Below are 21,371 nucleotides of genomic sequence, written 5' to 3' on the forward strand. Positions count from 1 at the left end.
CATATTTTCTTGCATTTGAAATAATACGGGCTGCACGATTCTGGATTCGTTGAAGTCTATCGATATCAGAAACATTTATATTAATCAAGAGGGAATTGGCATGTGTGCTCTCCAAGTTGCATGTTATTTTTTTTATTGGATTTCTGTACTTGTGTGGATATAATTGCGAACGTGCACAGGGGCGGCGGCAGAGGGTTTTTCAAAGTGGGGGTCAACACTTAAGGGGCACTTTTGGGAAAGCAGGGGCACCTACAAAGGGAACTCTCACAGCGACAAGATATAATTTTTAGAAATTGGTATATACCCCTACATTGTGATCACATTATCAGGGATGATTCCAATATTTGTTTTTTTTTCTACACGATCGAAGATACTGCTTAATGGTGGGTTCCTACTGCCGATCAAACCAACCCGCCCAAGCCCAATCAAGCCCGATCACCCATTTTCCCCCGACAAATCCCGACCACATGCCTAAACGCAAGCTCTTTCCGACCGCTATTCGACCATTCACGACCCACATTCGACCATTCACGTTCACGACTCCTGAGTTTTGATTATACATGACTTGGAAACGTCTGGCGAGCTCAAGGAGAAGGATATAGTGCTGCCTGGATAATGAATACTTTGAAAATCAGGCTTTGTGACATGTCTATTCAGGAATGGATGTAGCTACCTAGTCAAATTTGCACGAACTAAAGGATATTTAAGAATAAGTTTATGAAATGTAAGTAAATTTAGATGTAAAACACATAGATTACCTGTTAATAAAAGCAGATTTGATGCAAATATAGTAGTACATGATTTGCAATGCGCACTTTATACATCAACCGATATTGGTGATGAATTTCATTATATTTGTATATGTCCATTCTTCCAAAATGAGAAAAAATGGTGTATACCAAATAACGTGTGTGGTAGTAGCTCTAGACCAAGTGCGTTGCACATGGATAAGGTTTTTAATACAGCTCATGCTTGCCAGCTAAAGAAATTAGCAAAATTTTTAAGGATAATTATGTCACATTTTTCAAAAGAGCCAAGTGTAGATGGTAATACTGTAAATGATAGCTCACAAGTAAGCAATGTTGTGAGGCAAACTTGTAGCGGTAGGAGGGTGAACTGCCCAGTTCGCCTTGATTTGTAAATAATATATTGATTTTTGTTCATATTATCATAATCATTTATCATTTTATCATATGTTTATCATTGTTCATATTATCACATGTTTATCATTGTTATACTATTGTTATATTGATACTCTGTTGGAAATACGTTGTACTCACATACCCCGAGAGGGGGTCGATAGAGTCAATAACAAATACAATCAACCTTGCCAACTGAACTTACCTTTATCAATTAACTGCGCGTGGAGAGGTGTGCGCCTCCAACCAATATCAACCCTATTTGGATCTGCTTTTCGGTCAGTGAGAAACTGTTCCACATCATGGTGACCATTGAATGATGCCGCTTGGAGAGGTGTCCTGCCATCATTACCAGCCGTATTTCGATCTGCTCCTTGGCCAATGAGAAACTGTACAACGTCGAGGTGACCATTGAATGATGCCGCATGGAGAGGTGTGCGCCCATCAAAACCAGCCCTATTCAGATCTGCTCCTTGGCCAATGAGAACCTGTGCAACCTCGAGATGACCTTTGAGTGATGCCACTTCCAGAGGTGTGCTGCCATCTTTACCAACCCTATTTAGATCTGCTCCTTGGCCAATGAGAAACTGTACAACATCGAGGTGACCATTGAATGATGCCGCTTGGAGAGGTGTGTGACCACCAATACCAGCCTTATTTAGATCTGCTTTTTGGCCAATGATAAACTTAACAACATCGAGATGACCTTTGAGTGATGCCACTTCCAGAGGTGTGCTGCCATCCCGACCAACCCTATTTAGATCTGCTCCTTGGCCAATAAGAAATTGTACAACATTGAGGTGACCCTTGAATGATGCCGCTTGGAGAGGTGTGCGCCCACCAATACCAGCCCTATTTAGATCTGCTCCTTGGCCAATGAGAAATTGTACAACATCAAGATGACCTTTGAGTGATGCCGCTTCTAGAGGTGTGCTTCCATCGTTACCAGCCCTTTTTAGATCTGCTTTTTGGCCAATGAGAAACTGTACAACATCGACGTGACCTTTGATTGATGCCACTTCTAGAGGTGTGCTGCCATCTCGACCAACTTTATTCAGAACTGCTCCTTGGCCAATAAGAAACTGTACAACATCAAGGTGACCATTGAATGATGCCGCTTGGAGAGGAGTGCGCCCACCAATACCAGTCCTATTTAGATCTGCTTTTTTGCCAATGAGAAACTGTACAACATCGAGGTGACCTTTGAGTGATGCTGCTTCTAGAAGTGTGCTGCCATCATTACCAGTCCTATTTAGATCTGTTTTTTTGCCAATGAGAAACTGTACAACATCAAGGTGACCATTGAATGATGCCGCGAAGAGAGGTGTCCTGCCATCTTTATCCGCCCATTTTAAATCTGCTCCTTGGTCAGTTAGAAACTGTACAACACCAAGGTGACCATTGAGTGATGCCGCGAAGAGAGGTGTCCTGCCATCTTTATTCGCCCTTTTTAAATCTGCTCCTTGGCCAATGAGAAACTGTACAACATCCAGGTGACCATTGAGTGATGCCACTTCTAGAGGTGTGCTGCCATCTCGACCAAGTCTATTTAGATCTGCTCCTTTTCCAATAAGGAACTGTACAACGTCACGATGACCATTGGATGATGCCGCATGTAGAGGTGTCCTGGCATCTTTATCCGCCCTTTTTAGATCTGCTCCTTGGCCAATGAGAAACTTTACAACATCGAGGTGACCATTAGATGATGCTGTATTGAGAGGGGTCCTGCCATGTATATTCCCCTTGTTTAGATCTGCTCCTTGGCCAATAAGAAACTGTACGACATCGAGGTGACCATTGAATGATGCCTTGTGGAGAGGTGTCATGTCGTCTTTATCCGCCCTTTTTAGATCTCCTCCTTGGCCAGTGAGAAACTGTGCAACATCGAGGTGACCATCGAATGATGCTGTATAGAGAGGTGTCCATCCATCCTTATCTTCCCTATTTTTATCTGCTCCTTTGCCAATGAGAAACTGTACAACGTCGCGATGACCATTGGATGATGCCACATGTAGAGGTGTCCTGGCATCATTATCCGCCGTATTTAGATCTCCTCCTTGGTCAGTGAGAAACTGTACAACATCCAGGTGACCGTTGAATGATGCCATGTGGAGAGGTGTCATGCCGTATTTCTCCGCCTTTTTTAGATCTGCTCCTTGGCCAATGAGAAATGTTACCACATCGAGGTGACCATTGAATGATGCCGCAAGAAGAGGTGTCCTGCCATCATAACCAGCCTTTTTCAGATCTGCTCCTTTTTCAATGAGAAACTGTACAACATTGAGGTGACCTTTGGAAGATGCCGTGTAGAGAGGTGTGCGCCCATCAATACCAACCCTATTTATATTTGCTTCTTGGCCAGTAAGAAACTGTACAACATCGAGGTGACCATTGAATGATGCCGCTTGGAGAGGTGACCTGCCTTTATCATCAGCCCTTTTGAAATCTGCTCCTTGGTCAGTGAGAAACTGTACAACATCGAGGTGACCATGGGAAGATGCCGTGTGGAGAGGTGTGCTACCATTATTATTAGCCCTATTTAGATCTGCTCCTTGGCCAGTGAGAAACTGTACAACAACGAGGTGACCATTCCATGATGCCGCTTGGAGAGGTGACCTGCCTTTATCATCAGCCCTTTTTACATCTGCTCCTTGGTCAGTGAGAAACTGTACAACATTGAGGTGACCATTGGATGATGCCGTGTGGAGAGGTGTGCCTTGAAACCGATGTGCCATATTCAGATCTGCTCCTTGGCCAATGACAAACTGTACAACGTCGAGATGACCATTAGATGATGCTGCGTGGAGAGGTGTCCTGCCACTGATACTCGCCTTATTTAGATCTGCTTTTTGCCCAATGAGAAACTGTACAACAACGAGGTGACCATTGAATGATGCCTCTAGGAGAGGTGTTCTGCCATCATAACCAGCCCTATTAAGATCTGCTCCTTCGGCAGTGAGAAACTTTACAACATCGACGTGACCGTTTGAAGATGCCGAGTAGAGAGGTGTGCCCCCACCAATACCAGCCCTATTTATATCTGCTCCTTGGCCAATGAGAAACTGTACAACGTCGCGATGACCATTGGATGATGCCACATGTAGAGGTGTACTGGCATCATTATCCGCCGTATTTAGATCTCCTCCTTGGTCAGTGAGAAACTGTACAACATCTAGGTGACCGTTGAATGATGCCATGTGGAGAGGTGTCATGCCGTATTTATCCGCCTTTTTTAGATCTGCTCCTTGGCCAATGAGAAATGTTACCACATCGAGGTGACCATTTAATGATGCCGCAAGAAGAGGTGTCCTGCCATCATTATCAGCCCCATTTAGATCTGCTCCTTGGCGAATGAGAACCTGTATATCATTGAGGTGACCATTGGATGCTGCTTCTTGGAGAGGTGTCAAATCATCATTTTCAGCCCTAGAAAGATCTGCTCTTTGAATATTGTCCCCATCCATCGTAAGAATTCAACTGATCTGAGTGTCTGCCTGATATTTCTAGACTATTATAACTGACGTTTAGGCTATTTGATCAGCCAACTAGAACTGTATTACAGCTGAAGACATGAAGTTATTGAGAATCTGTGTCATTAGGTCTATTTCATTGTCGCCCCTAACGGCCCTCAAGCTATTGGACGAAGAGAGATAGATGGCTATAGGCTATACCGTGCCGCCTTTTATCTACTCCGAGTAAAACGGCTGGCAGTGGTTTACATAATGCACCTGTAAATTTCATTTAGACTGCGTAATTATTCTTGCCCACAAAGGAGATCACTTCTTCTCCACATTCTATTAATACAATGTTGTTCATGTCAGCTGCATCGGTACGTTCCATTCCCGAATAAACACGACGGTCTTATACATTCTCCCATTAATGTCACGTATCCATCACCTCCTTTCGAATGTGTATAAGCGGGCTAGTCCTACAGATATGGCAATGTTCTTATTCCGAAAGAAAAAAAACACCAGCGTGATCTCATACGAAACTTGTATGATGTGACGTTTAGTACAGGCTACAATGGACGCAGCGCTATACCCAGTCGCTGCATAATGATACTAACACACTCAGCCGTCTAGCTGTTTCTTTAAAAAGATATATTGTAGAAATTGACATATGACCAGAATTTAGTTTCTGTTTACTTTTTTACTCGATTCAATGAACAGTTGACAATAGGCATAACCTTAACATGGTGACCCAATAAAATCGTACTAGCATAATCCAATAACATGACGGAAGAGAATATTTCATCGTGAAAAATATGCTACCAACATTTACACATTTGGTAGATATTTTGTTGTTGTTTTGGGGTGCATTTTGTGATGCAATAATTCATAGCGGTTCAAGTTTGTCCAATAATACGGAAACAGCATTTTAAAACATAAGTATTATTTAATGTCTGCGTTAAAATCTTTAAAAACGCGGGTAAAAATATTGTTAAGAAAGTTAATTTATGTTCAATCTGATGTTTATTACAGCTTAACCAATGATTGCATTAATATCATTCTGAAACTCAACCATGATACGTGATATTTGCATGGAGCCCTCCCAGTGGATCTTTTCAATATTTTGCCGAAAATGCATCTTTAAAATACGAACTTTGGTTTGTAGAGCTGTCGTGGTGTATGGTAAATACCCGTCATCGGGGACTGTGGATCAAATGGCTCGCGGTTTGAGTTCCGCCTTGAGCACTAATGTACTTTAGTGAGAAAATATAATCTACAATTACCACTCTCCACCCAGGTGAAGTGAATGGGTTTCTAGTAGAAAAAACTTCATTGAATGTTTGAGCCCCTTATCATGGGGGCTCGTGCGGCTTCATGTTATACAGCCGGTGTAGTATATAAATGGACATATTATTACTATTATATAACCACTATTATGTTCTTTTCCAAAGATTCCCATCTACTGATACCGGTTAAATTTGCTCTGAATTATCGGAAATATGCTAGTCCGTTTTGTTATGGCCACCCTGTCGTTATAGGCGCAGCTAGTTCACTGGGACAGACATGAGAACTACCAACGAAACACATACCAGTCTCTAAGGCTCAGCGCACACCACACGATCTGACTGCCATCCAATTTTGGAAGAATTTACCACAGCTAGCGCATTTTATATGAACATTAAAACATGATAAATGCGAATGATCGTGGTGAGTACCCCATTTCATCTGTGATGGGTGTTTACTTTCAGGTGAGAAAAGTGCCCCTTTTCCTTCCACAAATGCCCCTTTTTACCTCTTATGATTGCCCTGTTTACTTTGACATGTGCTCCTTTTCCTTCCTAATTAGTGCTCTTTTTTCCTAGTGATAAGTACATCTCTAATTGTTTTAATAATAACCCCTTCCCTTTCTCATAAATGCCCCTTCTTACCTTTCGATAAGTGCCCCTTTTATTTGCTCTTATGCTTTAAAATTGTAATTTCATCGAAAATCAGATTGGAGGACGAGGGGGTATAGTGTGCGGTGGTCTTTAATCTATTCTAGTTTATTTCTCAATCTTCTTTCTCTACATCTCGCTCTCTCTCTCTCTCTCTCTTTCCCTCTCTTTCTCTCTCTATCTCAATCTCACTTTCTTTTTCCATCTCTCTTCATCTCTCTCTGACTCTTTATCCATCGCCCAACATGAACGTATATTTATCTATCCATCTATTTAATTTCTTCTCCCCCATTTCTATATAAATATATATCTCTCCCTCTCTTCCATGTTTAGTCGTAACAGAGTATCTTGATTCATATATTTAGTTACAGTCTAGTATGTGTACATTTTTTTATTGCACATACTTGTATTTCAGCTTTATGCTTGAAGCTTTTTGAGGTCATTATAAGTTGGACATGAATGTTGATGGTATAGAAAAGATTTTATAAGAATTAAAAAAAATTCAAATCGTCTAGAGTTTTCTATTGTATTTCAGATTATCAGACGAGTCCACTCACATCCTTCTGCGAATATAAACATACGGCAATTCTTTCGACTGTAATATTATGAAACAAATATTATTCACTGTTGGATCCGGTTGTGGAGTCCAATCTAAACAGATTATTTCCGCCTGGCAATACTGTTCTTGGAGTTATTCATCAATGATGATTAGATGGCGCTGTTTCCTTTTCTCGGGCTCTTATATTGATTCACTCTTTCCAGTGTTCACTTTTCTTCAACAATGCTCCTCGAATGGTTGCAATTGAGTTTCACAGCTTTTTTTTGTTGGTTGTGACCGTCCAATCGATGGTGCCGGGCAATAATTTAGGTGTCGACATCAATTGTTTGAAATTGCCTCAATTATTTATTCTTTTGTTTTTAATAGTAGTGCATGCTGGCTTCAGGACAATAGAGGTAACAGGGTCAAAGGTCAGGATGTAGATTTTGACTCTGATGAAAAACCACCAAGAACTTGAAAAATATGCCCTACATTAGAGAAGTTAAAGTTCATAAAGTTTAAATCTTAACTTCAAGAAGCCCTATGGGCGAAATCTAGTTTATCCTGAACTTGTCAACAGAGTTCTTTACCCTGTATTATATAAATGTGTGTATGTATGTGTATATATAAACGTATATACACACACACACACGCCCCCCCCCCCCACACACACACACACATACACATACACAGTGTACAGTCCTGCGTCATTTGAAGAAAAAAACCAGCTAAAAATCGAATAATAAAACAACCGTAGGAGATACAAATATGAAATGACAACATTTATTTCAAACCAGTATTCCTCGAAATTTGAAAAAAGGCAGAGTTGCTAACTTCAGAAAGTTTATATACATTGTGGTGACACTCTGAAGAGTAGGAAAATATTAACAGTGATCCAAGGACCCTCTCCTATTTATTTCCTGCCTATTTTGATAACTATTACGTAATAAGAGCAGTTTCTTCATATTATTTAATTTAATGCTAAAATCTTTGTTAATTGGCTCGTTAAAAATTATTTTATTCACCTGTTACGAATAATTGTATTACCATAGTCAGAATGTGAATTGCATACATTCCACATTTTTAGGTAGGACTAGCCATAATGTTTATGCATTAATAAAAATGGCATTTTTGAATATGGCAGATTTAAGGAATTATAATTTACACTTAAAACTTAAAAAGGCGACCGAACCCTTGTAATAACTTGATTGGTATTGAAGCGGAAGCAGTTTTGACTTAGTAAAGGACAGCGCTTGGATAATTAGAGGTATGGCAAGGACTGGGAAACCGAGCTAACCCTGCAATGAATAAAAAAAACATACATAAAATGATACAGCTGCTTGTTCAATAATCTAAAAATCCATTTGGTTCAGAAAACAACATAAGTTGAAAATTAATGACACATGCAAATAATTAAAACGTCCTTGTGTAAATTAGATCTCTCCAATCTACCTTGCATTGATTTTCACATATAAGACATATGGCTGCCTATAATTATGCATGTTTGTTATGTGGATCTATTACTCTTGGAATTAAATTTAAATAGTTTATTGTGTAGTATTTGAACGAAATTAAGTCATTATGAAAAACATGCTCCCGAATGCACCATTCGCACTTAAAATCCTCTTAAATGTACGTCACCCTAGTTTAACATGTTCAAAATCTCAGTTATCTATTTCCTGTAACAGCCAATAACAAACCTTGTCTCCTAAAAGCCTGGGTAATAATACGATTGTAGGGTCCTCAGGGAGAACATTATTAATACCGATGAGGCTACCCTCAGTAAATATTTAATATTACTCATATTATTATTGTTGTTGTGTTTGTTGTTATCATTATCATTTTAAAAGCTTAAAAAAATAGTTACCACTTATTTAATCAGATACATTCGGTTAAGTTATACAAACTTTGAACTGCATTGTGAGTAAATTAGATATGATGAATGCATGCACATCGCAGCTTCGAAAGCCAAACTGCTTTCCACCTGTACATCCGATCTAACGTTTTTAAGGTCCTAGATATATAAAATTTAAAATTCTTACAGTTTCTTATCTGACATAATTTTTTGTAATCGTTTAAATACATTTTGAGCCAATTATTCACAGCTTTATTATCAAAGCAACAGAGAGAAATCATAAATCACTTTCATTTTATATCCGTACAAGGAGAGTTAATTTGTCATGTACACTTTTTTTCATAGTGGAATTGTAAAATCAAATAAAGGTCAATAATTAATGTATCAATTATCAACAATTCAGTACCGTTCTTTCCAGTTCAATATCATTAACAAAAAGATCTTCATTCATTCTTTCATATAATTCAGTAAGCAATGTAACGATATTGTAAATAATTAGACTGCATGTTACCTCATCAAATAAAACCTTAACATAAACAAAAATAATAAATGTACAGATAACCACTTATATTACTCACCGGTCAATACTAGCTACTCTGCTAAATCTACATATATGAAAGCTACCGTCCATTGTAGCACAATACATTCATTAGGCTATACTGATTTTATGCGATACCACTTCAGTTATACAATATCATACATGTAGCTGGCATAATCAATTACACAAAATTTACATTTGCCTAAAGCAGACACACAATACATTCAAATTTCACAGTACTTCAATTTTGTCATATTAACTAAACATTGTCAATAGCATTAAAGTGACATGGTAACATTGTAAGGATGAGAGAAAATGGTGCTAAGGTGGTGACTTCAATGCTAGATTTACAATTAAAGATAATCTGAAATTTGAGTAAAAACGGACCGTTATTAACGATAACAATTAGGAAAAACTGATCTGATCGATTCTTAATTCTCCCAACTATATTATTCCAATTATTACATTTTAGGTGAATGTAAATCGTCACAAAGCAATGAATTGGCTCTATATACCATTCCAGACATTTAAGTGTTGAAATTTTTTTTTAAAGCCTGTTTTTTGTCTTATTTTCATGGTAAAACGGTTAGGAAAATTCGAAAATGGTTCGGAGAATTTTGTTAGAGGGTGTTGACCAGTGACGCTTTCTTAGAAAACCATTAATATCTTTGTAGTTTGAGAATTTTGTTCAGGATTGTTTGCATGTTAGAGGGCTAATACAGTATAAGGAAGATAATAAGTAGCATTTCATACCAAAATCACGCAATTTTTAATCAACCTTCAATAATGTAACCGAGTCACTTTAACAAATAAAAGCTAAAAGTATAAGCATATCAGAAGCAGCATAATGCCTGATTCGATGGCCTAAAAACTTTCACCAGTAAAAATGTCGCTATTAATTTGTACTACATATACATGATATATCCTAGTAAATCATATAAAGTGGTATTATGATATTTATGATAATCAGTTTAATAAAGTATAATCACCATGAATAACAATAATAATAATATTTAATTTTTATATAGCGCTTAATACAAATGTCTCTAAGCGCTTTACAAATATACTATTACCCCGGTCATTGGATTCAGTGCTTGCCCGCACACACTGTGTGCACAATCTCCACACATTAACATATTTATAATACAAATAGGAATACAAATGTAGCTGCACATAGAGTTCTTTTTACTTGCTTTGTACACTAATTGTCAGATGACAAGCATAAGGTTTAAACAAAAACGCCAACAGCGGTCAGTATTATACTGGTAGGGGAAGAAGAAGAAGAAAGAAATCTCATAATTTCTTCTGCATCAAACAGATAAACAGGCACCTTCACTGTAGACAGCAAAGAGTGCCCTGACTGTTGTAGAACTGAGCCACTAAATGACTGTCCCACTGGTCAGAAAAAAGAGGTGCACTGATGCACAGCCAAGTACAAAGTATTTGAATTGAATCGAATATATTTCCAAAAAAAATGAAAATTAAAGTGTACAAAATTATACATTTACCATCAAATGAAGTGGAGGGGTAACACAAGTATACATACTTATCTAGGTTATGCCCCTTAAACGATATCCAAGCTGATATGTTCACAAAGAAAACTAGATTTGTAATACTTGTTTGGAACAAGTATAGGTGGGCTGATCCAACAAAAAATTGAGACAAAATAAAGGGTACATTTGAGATAGCTTTTTGTCTCAGCTACAACATACTCGAAGTTCAGCGTAAATGAAGCAAAAACAACGTAGATATTGCTCGTGAAAGACGGGAATGTAGAATCGAGTTTTGAGAAAAAATCATGTCCCATAGAGAATACACACAAAATGTGAAAATTGACATGCCTCCTTTAATCACAAAAATACGCCATGATGCTTTTGTCAAAATTAACAATTGTGATGACTTCATTTGTAGTAAATTGTCTCAGCTAGAACATTTCAAAATTTGGAAGAAAATCAATCACTATTTACAGAGATACAATCAATTTTCCATAAATATGCTGACGTCATAATATGCAAATTGGAATTTTGAGTTCGGAGGCCATTTTGATGAAGTCATGAGTTAATTGAAGGTCAAATGTGACATGAAACAATATCTCCGAATCATACTCTATCAAAATATGAAAAAAAATTGGGGTCACCTTGCATCCTAAAGAGCTACAATGGATTTTGTATAGGTATGTTTTTGCCCATATATGCTATGTATTACAAGAGTTCGCGCGCACGGAGATTTATGTTAAACGGTCGATCATTCCGTTATTAATAGTCATAAAGAGACAAACATGGTATCAATTTGTTTGTATATATATGTGGAATATTATAAAAGAAAAAAAATGGCGAATCTATGTTGTGTAATACTTTTACGCGCGAAAACGCGCGCGCATGCGCGTGTGCGCGATTTTTTATAAAATGCTTAGAATGGCCTAAAACGTATGCAAAATGATTTTGAGACGATTTTGAGCATTTTAAAATTTTGCGCGCGCATTAACGCGCGGACGTACGCGCACGCGCGCGTTATTTGACCTGAAATTGACCGAACGGATATTGACCTTGATCATGATAAATATGAATGAGAAATAGTTTTTGGTTATGAAGATATGATCATGAGTTGATTTTCGTAAAATTTTACAAAATGGCGCCTAGATGACGTCATCAGTCAAGGTCAAGGTTGAAAAAATTTCTGTGTTTTGTACATATGTGTATACATATGTGTGCCAAATTTCAAGGCATTTGATCGAGCCATTTTCAAGTTATCTTGCCAACAAAAAAGTGGTTAGAAATAAGAAAAATATTTAATAATAATATTAATAAACTAGATTTGTAATACTTGTTTGGAACAAGTATAGGTGGGCTGGTCCAACTAAAACTTAAGACAAAATAAATGGCACATTTGAGATAGCTAATTGTCTCAGCTACAACATACTCGAAGTTCAGCGTAAACGAAGCTAAAACGACGGAGATATTGCTCGCAAAAGACAAAAATGTAGAATCCAGTTCTGAGAAAAACTCATGTCCCATAGAGAATACACGCAAAATGTGAAAAATTGACATTCCTCCTTTAATCGCAAAATTACGCCATGATGTCTTTGTCAAAATTAAAAATTGTGAACAGTGCATTTGTAGAACATTGTCTCAGCTAAAACATATACAATTTTGGAAGAAAATTGATCAATATTAAGAGAGATACCATCAATTTTCCAAAAATACGATGACAACATAATATGCAAATTGAAATTTTAAGTTCGGAGGCCATTATGATGACGTCATGAGTTAATTGAGGGTAAAATAAGACATGAAATCATATCTCCAATTTATATTCTATCACAATTTGAAAAAAGAATTAGGGTGACCTTGCATCCTAAAGAGCTACAATGGATTTTGTGTAGGCATGTTTTTGTCCATATATTCTATGTAATACAAGAGCTCGCACGCACAGAAATTTATGTTAAAAGGTCAATCATTCCGTTATTAATAGTCATAAAGAGACAAACATGGTATTAAATTGTTTGTAAAAATATGTGGAATATTATGAAAGAAAAAAAATTGCGATTCTATGTTGTGTAATAGTTTTACGCGCGAAAACGCGCGCGCATGCGCGTGTGCGCGATTTTTTATAAAATGCTTAGAATGGCCTAAAACGTATGCAAAATGATTTTGAGACGATTTTGAGCATTTTAGTATTTTGCGCGCGTATTTACGCGCGGAGGCACGCGCACGCGCGCGATTTTCGACCTGCAATTGACCGGACGGATATTGACCTTGATCATGATAAATATGAATATGAAATAACCTTTAGTTATGAAGATATGGTCATGAGTTGATTTTCGTAAAATTTTACAAAATGGCGCCTAGATGACGTCATCAGTAAAGGTCAATATTGAAAACGTTATTGTGCTTTGTACATATGCTTATACATATGTATGCCAAATTTCAAGGCATTTGATTGAGCCATTACCAAGTTATCTTGCCAACAAAAAAGTGGTTAGAAATAAGAAAAATATACTAGATTTGTAATACTTGTTTGGAACAAGTATAGGTGGGCTGCGCATGATCCAACAAAAAATTGAGACAAAATAAATGGTACATTTGAGATAGCTTTTTGTCTCAGCTACAACATACTCGAAGTTCAGCGTAAATGAAGCAAAAACAACGTAGATATTGCTCGCGAAAGACGGGAATGTAGAATCGAGTTTTGAGAAAAAATCATGTCCCATAGAGAATACACGCAAAATGTGAAAATTGACATGCCTCCTTTAATCACAAAAATACGCCGTGATGCTTTTGTCAAAATTAACAATTGTGATGACTTTATTTGTAGAAAATTGTCTCAGCTAGAACATTTCAAAATTTGGAAGAAAATCAATCACTATTTACAGAGATACAATCAATTTTCCATAAATATGCTGACGTCATAATATGCAAATTGGAATTTTGAGTTCGGAGGCCATTATGATGAAGTCATGAGTTAATTGAAGGTCAAATGTGACATCTCCGAATCATACTCTATCAAAATATGAAAAAAAATTGGGGTCACCTTGCATCCTAAAGAGCTACAATGGATTTTGTATAGGTATGTTTTTGCCCATATATGCTATGTATTACAAGAGCTCTCGCGCACGGAGATTTATGTTAAACGGTCGATCATTCCGTTATTAATAGTCATAAAGAGACAAACATGGTATCAATTTGTTTGTATATATATGTGGAATATTATAAACCTTGATTATAAAAGGAAAAAAATGGCGAATCTATGTTGTGTAATACTTTAACGCGCGAAAACGCGCGCGCATGCGCGTGTGCGCGATTTTTTATAAAATGCTTAGAATGGCCTAAAACGTATGCAAAATGATTTTGAGACGATTTTGAGCATTTTAAAATTTTGCGCGCGCATTAACGCGCGGACGTACGCGCACGCGCGCGTTATTTGACCTGAAATTGACCTGACGGATATTGACCTTGATCATGATAAATATGAATGAGAAATAGCTTTTGGTTATGAAGATATGATCATGAGTTGATTTTCGTAAAATTTTTACAAAATGGCGCCTAGATGACGTCATCAGACAAGGTCAAGGTTAAAAAAAATTCTGTGTTTTGTACATATGTCTATACATATGTGTGCCAAATTTCAAGGCATTTGATCGAGCCATTTTTAAGTTATCTTGCCAACAAAAAAGTGGTTAGAAATAAGAAAAATATTTAATAACTAGATTTGTAATACTTGTTTGGAACAAGTATAGGTGGGCTGATCCAACAAAAAATTGAGACAAAATAAAGGGTACATTTGAAATAGCTTTTTGTCTCAGCTACAACATATTCGGAGTTCAGCGTAAATGAAGCTAACACGACGTAGATATTGCTCGCGAAAGACGGGAATGTAGAATCAAGTTTTGAGAAAAAGTCATGTCCCATAGAGAATACACGCAAAATGTGAAAAAATTGGCATGCCTCCTTTAATCGCAAAAATACGCCATGATGCCTTTGTCAAAATGAAAAATTGTGACAATTGGATATGTAGAGAATTGTCTCAGCTAGAACATATCAAAATTTTGAAGAAAATTAATCAATTTTTAGAAAGATACAATCAATTTTCCAAAAAAATGCTGACGTCATAATAGGCAAATTGAAATTTTGAGTTCGGAGGCCATTATGATGACGTCATGAGTTAATTGAGGGTCAAATGAGACATGAAATCATATCTCTGATTTATACTCGCTCAAAATATGAAAAAAAATTGGGGTCACCTTGCATCCTAAAGAGCTATAATGGATTTTGCATAGGCATGTTTTTGCCCATATATGCTATGTATTACAAGAGCTCGCGCGCATTGAAATTTATGTTAAACGGTCGATTATTCAATTATTTATAGTCATAAAGAGACAAACATGGTATCAATTTGTTTGTAAGAATATGTGGAATATTATGAAAGAAAAAAAATGGCGATTCTATGGTGTCTAATAGTTTTACGCGCGAAAACGCGCGCGCATGCGCGTGTGCGCGATTTTTTTATAAAATGCTTAGAATGGCCTAAAACGTATGCAAAATGATTTTGAGACGATTTTGAGCATTTTAATATTTTGCGCGCGTATTGACGCGCGGACGTACGCGCACGCGCGCGTTATTTGACCTGAAATTGACCGGACGGCTATTGACCCTGATCATGATAAATATGAATCAGAAATACCTTTTGGTTATGAAGATATGATCAGGAGTTGATTTTCGTAAAATTTTACAAAATGGCGCCTAGATGACGTCATCAGTGAAGGTCAATGTTGAAAACGTTATTGTGCTTTGTACATATGCCTATACATATGTGTGCCAAATTTCAAATTATTTGATTGAGCCATTTCCAAGTTATCTTGCCAACAAAAAAGTGGTTAGAAATAAGAAAAATATATAAATAATAAATAATAAATAATAAATAAATAAAGGCAATTCTAACGAAATTATAAGGTGGTCTGTACGTTATACAGCCCACCTGATAAATAAAGGCAATTCTAACGAAATTATAAGGTGGTCTGTACGATATACAGCCCACCTGATAAAGGCAATTCTAACGAAATTATAAGGTGGTCTGTACGATATACAGCCCACCTGATAAATTACAAAATTGAAATTGAGTACATGTAATACCTATTGAACAATATGTAATTGAACCATATGCACAATAAACTGTATCGAGTCCATTCAATTCAATCTTAACGGAGAAGATATAGGGGTGAACTGTATCAAAAGGCAACTGTTACCATATCAAAAATGTCACCGTTATCCATACTATCCAACCAATCTTCTGTAACATTCAAAAGGACAGTCACTGTTGAATGCTCAGGCCAAGAATCCAGATTCTTTCCCATCAGTAATATTATGGAAAGATACTGTACGTCTGGAAAGTATGCACTGCAGGTAGCAATGTCTTTTGTCACGTGACCAAAACACTAACCCGGAAGTCCGGAAACGTTTCTGGGCAGGTCCAAGCTATTGTCCCCTCTGGGAGTCAAATTTCATCTTTATATATATTTAACAAACTATACATCATTTTAAAGCTGAAACTATGAATTTTATGAATCTGATAAAAAAAAAAAAATTATCAAAATACGAAGAATACCAAGGTCACGAACTTAGATTTTTATTAATTAGCGTGACGTACGGGACATTACATTTTTATTTTTGTATCTCATTTGAAATATTTGTTTACAATTAAATATCTCAGGACATGTGGACCATCATGCTAGAAAATAGGAAAAAAATGTAAAAACTTTCAAAATTGATTAATTATGCAAATGAGGTAGGTTCCAAAGTGTGATGTCCCGTACGTCACAATTTGACATTAATTTGTTTAATTTTAATTATGAAAATAATTTTTTGTTTAAAGATATTCTAGGAAGTTCTAATTTAGATGAATACCTAACAAATAATAGGTTTAACAAAAATTACAAAAATTCTGTGTTGATTACATAATCAAATTAAGAAATGTGACGTACTGGACAAGTGTGTGACGTACGGGACAACCCCATATAAAACCAATGCAAGATGTGAAATTTAAGGAAATGACTAAAAGGAGAATATATTCTGTTAGGAAACTTGTTGTATACAGGGATATATGAACATTCCAACTGGGTCCCTTCTAGGAATTTACTTACAGTACCGAATTTGATGTAATTAGTCTTCAAGCCAGACCCCTGGTATTATCAACTTTGGTATTTTGCCAGTTGATGTCCCCAACATTGGCAGGATGCTAAATATGTAAATCATAATAGTGTACTAGTTCCTGGAATGAGTCTAATGAAATTATATGGTAGTAGATGCACCAGAAGCTGGCTTTTACAACTCATAGATGCCGCAGGTAAGAATAGCACATGGTATCAAGCTCTCCATGTGAGGTTTTTTTTTTTTTTAACCTTTAGGGTTTTAATTTCTTATATCTGGTGGTGTTAATAAGATGTCTTTAATCAATACGAAATACATTCAAGATTTAAATTTTTGTATCCATCTTTCACAAACATGTACATTAATGTATTATACATCAAAATTCTTAAATATATATCAGCAACATATATATTTTCTAATCTGTGATAAAACGATAAAAAAGACAATATGTTCAGCATTATCTTTGAATTCCTTCCAAATTCTATGATATTACTATCAAGTAATTCAAACAAGCTATGAAGAAAAGACTTCATATTTGTAATGTATCTTCGTTCACAAACAGTTAGAGCATAAGAAATGTTCTTTGACAAAATATGATGTGCCGAGTGTGTCCCTGTGTTTCAAACAAGTTTAAATAAAAGTTTTCAAGTTCAAGTTCATCTTCTTCATTAATTATTATTTAAAAACATTTAGCAATGTTGAATGGAATGGATGAAAGAAATGAGAAAAGAAGCATGACTGCACATGATACATGTAGATGGGTAAATGGAATAAAAATGGTAATATAGTGTGTATAAATGTAATTTAATTTGTTTTCTTTATTAAAGTAATATTTGTATTGATTTAACTCATCAATTAACACAGAGGATATTAAGTGAGGGTCAGAGGATCTAATTGGGTTCTAAAACACTCTAATTGTCACTGATTTAAGTTTAAATTGTTCACATTTAACAAATTTTGACAAAATTTCTTCATTTCAATGCATTTTCCCATAGGGAAAAGTTGTCCCGTACGTCACGTGTCCCGTACGTCACATACACATATTTATGTTTTGGTATATTACACAACAAGGTCAGAAAATATGGTAATAGTTGTGATTAATGCTTGATTCCATAATGAATTAAGATATCATTACCATAAATCTCATAACTTAATAAATTCAGAGGACTTTTACGATGAACTTATTTTTGAAAAAGTCATAAATTCTCTGGTCCCGTACGTCACGCATCACATTAAATACATTAAAAATTAATTTATGAATTGGTCAGAACTAAAACTATCCACAAATAAACTAGCCCGTAATAGCCACAGACTCATACCAAAAGATAGCCATATAAATAATTTCATCCATTGTTATTTCTTGTTTAAAGTCTCTGAATGTCCCGTACGTCACAATCCAAAAAGCTTGGACCTGCCCTTCTACAGAAATGAGAAGGCGAGCGTTTCAGGAAGAATTTACCGCTGGAGACGAGACGCTGTTCCATTAACGTTAGAGCTATTTAACCTGATTATTGTTCGTTTCGACAGAAGCGCGTACCTAGAAAAGTACGGAAAAGTCAGGAATGTAATGGTTTTTTTTGAAACCCTGTAAAATCACAAAACAGAACAAATGTCAGTGGAGAAAATTCCTGTTTGTGCTGTATATTTCAGAGGTTAACCATTGCTTTACTTTTTTTTAAAGAAAAAAATAGAGTCTTCACATTACAAAATATACATATTTCTACCAAACCTGTTTGATTTTAACATTGTTATCATTCATCCAAGCGAGCCACGCAGGTTTTGTCATTTTTGCCCATATACACATGCCAATCTAGCCAAGTACATGTGCATATTTTTTCTACTGTGGCTATTGTTTATAAGTGGATCTAAGACCACCAGCCTCTGACTCTACAAGAACCTGGTCCAGGTCTGCCCATGTCCTATGGGATCTTCTCTTCCACAGCTGAAGAAGTTCCATGTATGTTTGTGTATAGTCATTCGCCTTCTTCTGCAGGATACATTTTGCAATACTTGATTGGATTCCAAGAGCAACATACAAACCAGGAAAATTATCTGGAGACAGTCCTTTTGAGATTATTAGCAAATGTGCATCTGTAACTGCTGGCGAATCGGTAGGCCTGTCATTAAAGGAGAGAAAAGACTGAGTTTGCGATATTAACACTAATATATAGACCTCCAGCTGTTTAGGGCAACAAGTTCTTCAAAGACAATATTTATTTGATCAGACATATCTAATGCTGGTCAATTTACAACCTGTTTATTAGAAGTTGAAGAAAATGGTAAACAAACTTTGCCTGCAGAGCATAATTTTGTTGACGTAATATTTAGGCTACATTAATTGAGATATTGTAAATATTATAACCAAACCAATGAATCGTCTCTTGAAGCTTTTTTTAAACTCTTCAAACCTATCAAATTAGTGATTATCTAAAAATATAAAAAATGTCACTTTATTTAAATTACAATGACATGGAGAAGAAAACACCACTGCACAAATAAATTGCACAAACCGAGAAAATTCCACTCTATGTAAACCCAAGTTGCACAACAAACCCAGACGAAGTTGTCAGAAATAAAGTACTTAAAATATCAGCAGCGAGATTAACGCCTAGAAGAAAATCAGCAGCGGAATAGAACATTTCGAAACAGAAAGAGAAAAATATATACCTACTTTTGAATTCCGTTTACCCGTGGTGTCACCTCGTCTCCTACAGTAAGAAATAATGATCAAACAAAATATAAAAAACACTGCTTCTCGTGTCGGGGTTTCGATGTTGTTTTTTTCATTATTCCTTTTAGTTGCATATTACATACTTAATTCTATTGGTATTTCCAACAGTACAATTTTTATAAAACATTTTCTGTAACACTTACATAATTTTCTAACATTTGATATTTGTTTGTAAATTTGGTGATTTTCTTCTAGTAATAATACATACAAATAAAACCAAATAAGATGTCAGAGAGAGATATAGGTCAACATAACGAATCGGATGAGCGTTGCGTCACCATGCGTTTAGTAGAGACACTTTTACCAAAAAAGAGCATGGCCGAGATAAGTTATTTCATTGTTTATTCTCGATACCTAACCATTCTGTCTGTCCGAAAATAGAACATCAAGTTGTCATTTTGCATCAGTGTTTATTATTATTATTAGTTTTTTCTCTCGAAACCTTATCCCTGCCATTTAGACGTTTGAAACAGGTAATAAGCTAAAATATAAACTACTAAATGTTGTTGTTTTTATTTCTCCTCCTTCTGTTCTTCCTTTCTTCGTTGTGAAGCTGAAAGCCAATCTAGGTGCCTACATATATATGATTTCAAGCGATAAGCACTTACCTGACAGATTCATCGGACAAATAATGTCTATCGTTGCGTTTTGTTCCAAAATGAACTGAACGAAGATTTTGGATTTGCTAGCGGCTGAAGTGTTAACGAGGAATGGTACATTGACCTCAACTGATGTTCGAAACAAATTTGTATTCCGTGTCTGTTCAGAAAGACATAAGATAAACATTTTAAATACACATCAGCTAGATGTACCCGTCAAGTCGATGAATTAGAATGACCTAAGCGATTTGCGTGATACAAGGCTACAATTTAAGGATGCTACATGTGTCTCCGATGAGACATCGGCGAGTGAGGGTAGATCCCGGGGGTAAATAAACAATATTCTTGTTATAATTCTGTTATTAATACATAATATCACTTTAATATTCCCTTTTTAAGAATTGTCGCATATATTTACCATATAATATATAGAAATTCGTATTTAGGTAATATAATCGAGTATTTAAATCTTTATTTCTATGAAAGCTTTTTAGAGAAAATGGCATATATCTACTTTTTTTTCTCTATGGTATACCTCCGTCACAGTATTGAGAGAGATAGTTGTGACACGAGCACATGTACGTGATCAATGGTCAATTAGTGGAGCTCCAAATAAGTTCCCTCCCATGTAGTGCGTCCCAGAAAAAAACGAAACCGAGAACTATCGATGTTTTATCATAACTTAGTCACATGTATAATTAATAAATGACACATATTTGTAAAGCTTACATCCTCCTCTTTCATTTGATGTAACTCGTATAATCCATATTTCATGCATAAGTGATTAAAATGAATATGAAGAGAGGAAACCGAAAAGTGATTTGGCGGACGGTATCTGAATTTCAAAGGGAAAATCACATTTCCAGAAAGTTGGGTTTCTGCCCATTCATATGGCACCACAGTCATGAAAAACGAGCTAGGAATGACAAAGTTCTGTTTGTTAAA

At 36.1% G+C, this 21,371-nt stretch overlaps 1 protein-coding gene across 1 annotated transcript; it reads right to left on the minus strand.

Moving 5' to 3' along the window:
- Positions 1-956: 956 nt before the first annotated feature.
- LOC115927561 (ankyrin repeat domain-containing protein 50-like) lies at positions 957-3,874 on the minus strand. Its single transcript, XM_030993611.1, has 2 exons — positions 1,747-3,874; positions 957-979 (listed from the first exon to the last, which is right to left on the minus strand). Exons 1-2 carry the CDS (start codon positions 3,872-3,874, stop codon positions 957-959), a joined length of 2,151 nt encoding a protein of 716 aa, XP_030849471.1.
- Between the last annotated feature and the right edge of the window lie 17,497 nt (positions 3,875-21,371).

Source organism: Strongylocentrotus purpuratus, unplaced genomic scaffold (genome assembly GCF_000002235.5).
Source record: "Strongylocentrotus purpuratus isolate Spur 01 unplaced genomic scaffold, Spur_5.0 spur5_scaffold_20, whole genome shotgun sequence".
NCBI classification, from domain to species: Eukaryota; Metazoa; Echinodermata; class Echinoidea; order Camarodonta; family Strongylocentrotidae; genus Strongylocentrotus; species Strongylocentrotus purpuratus.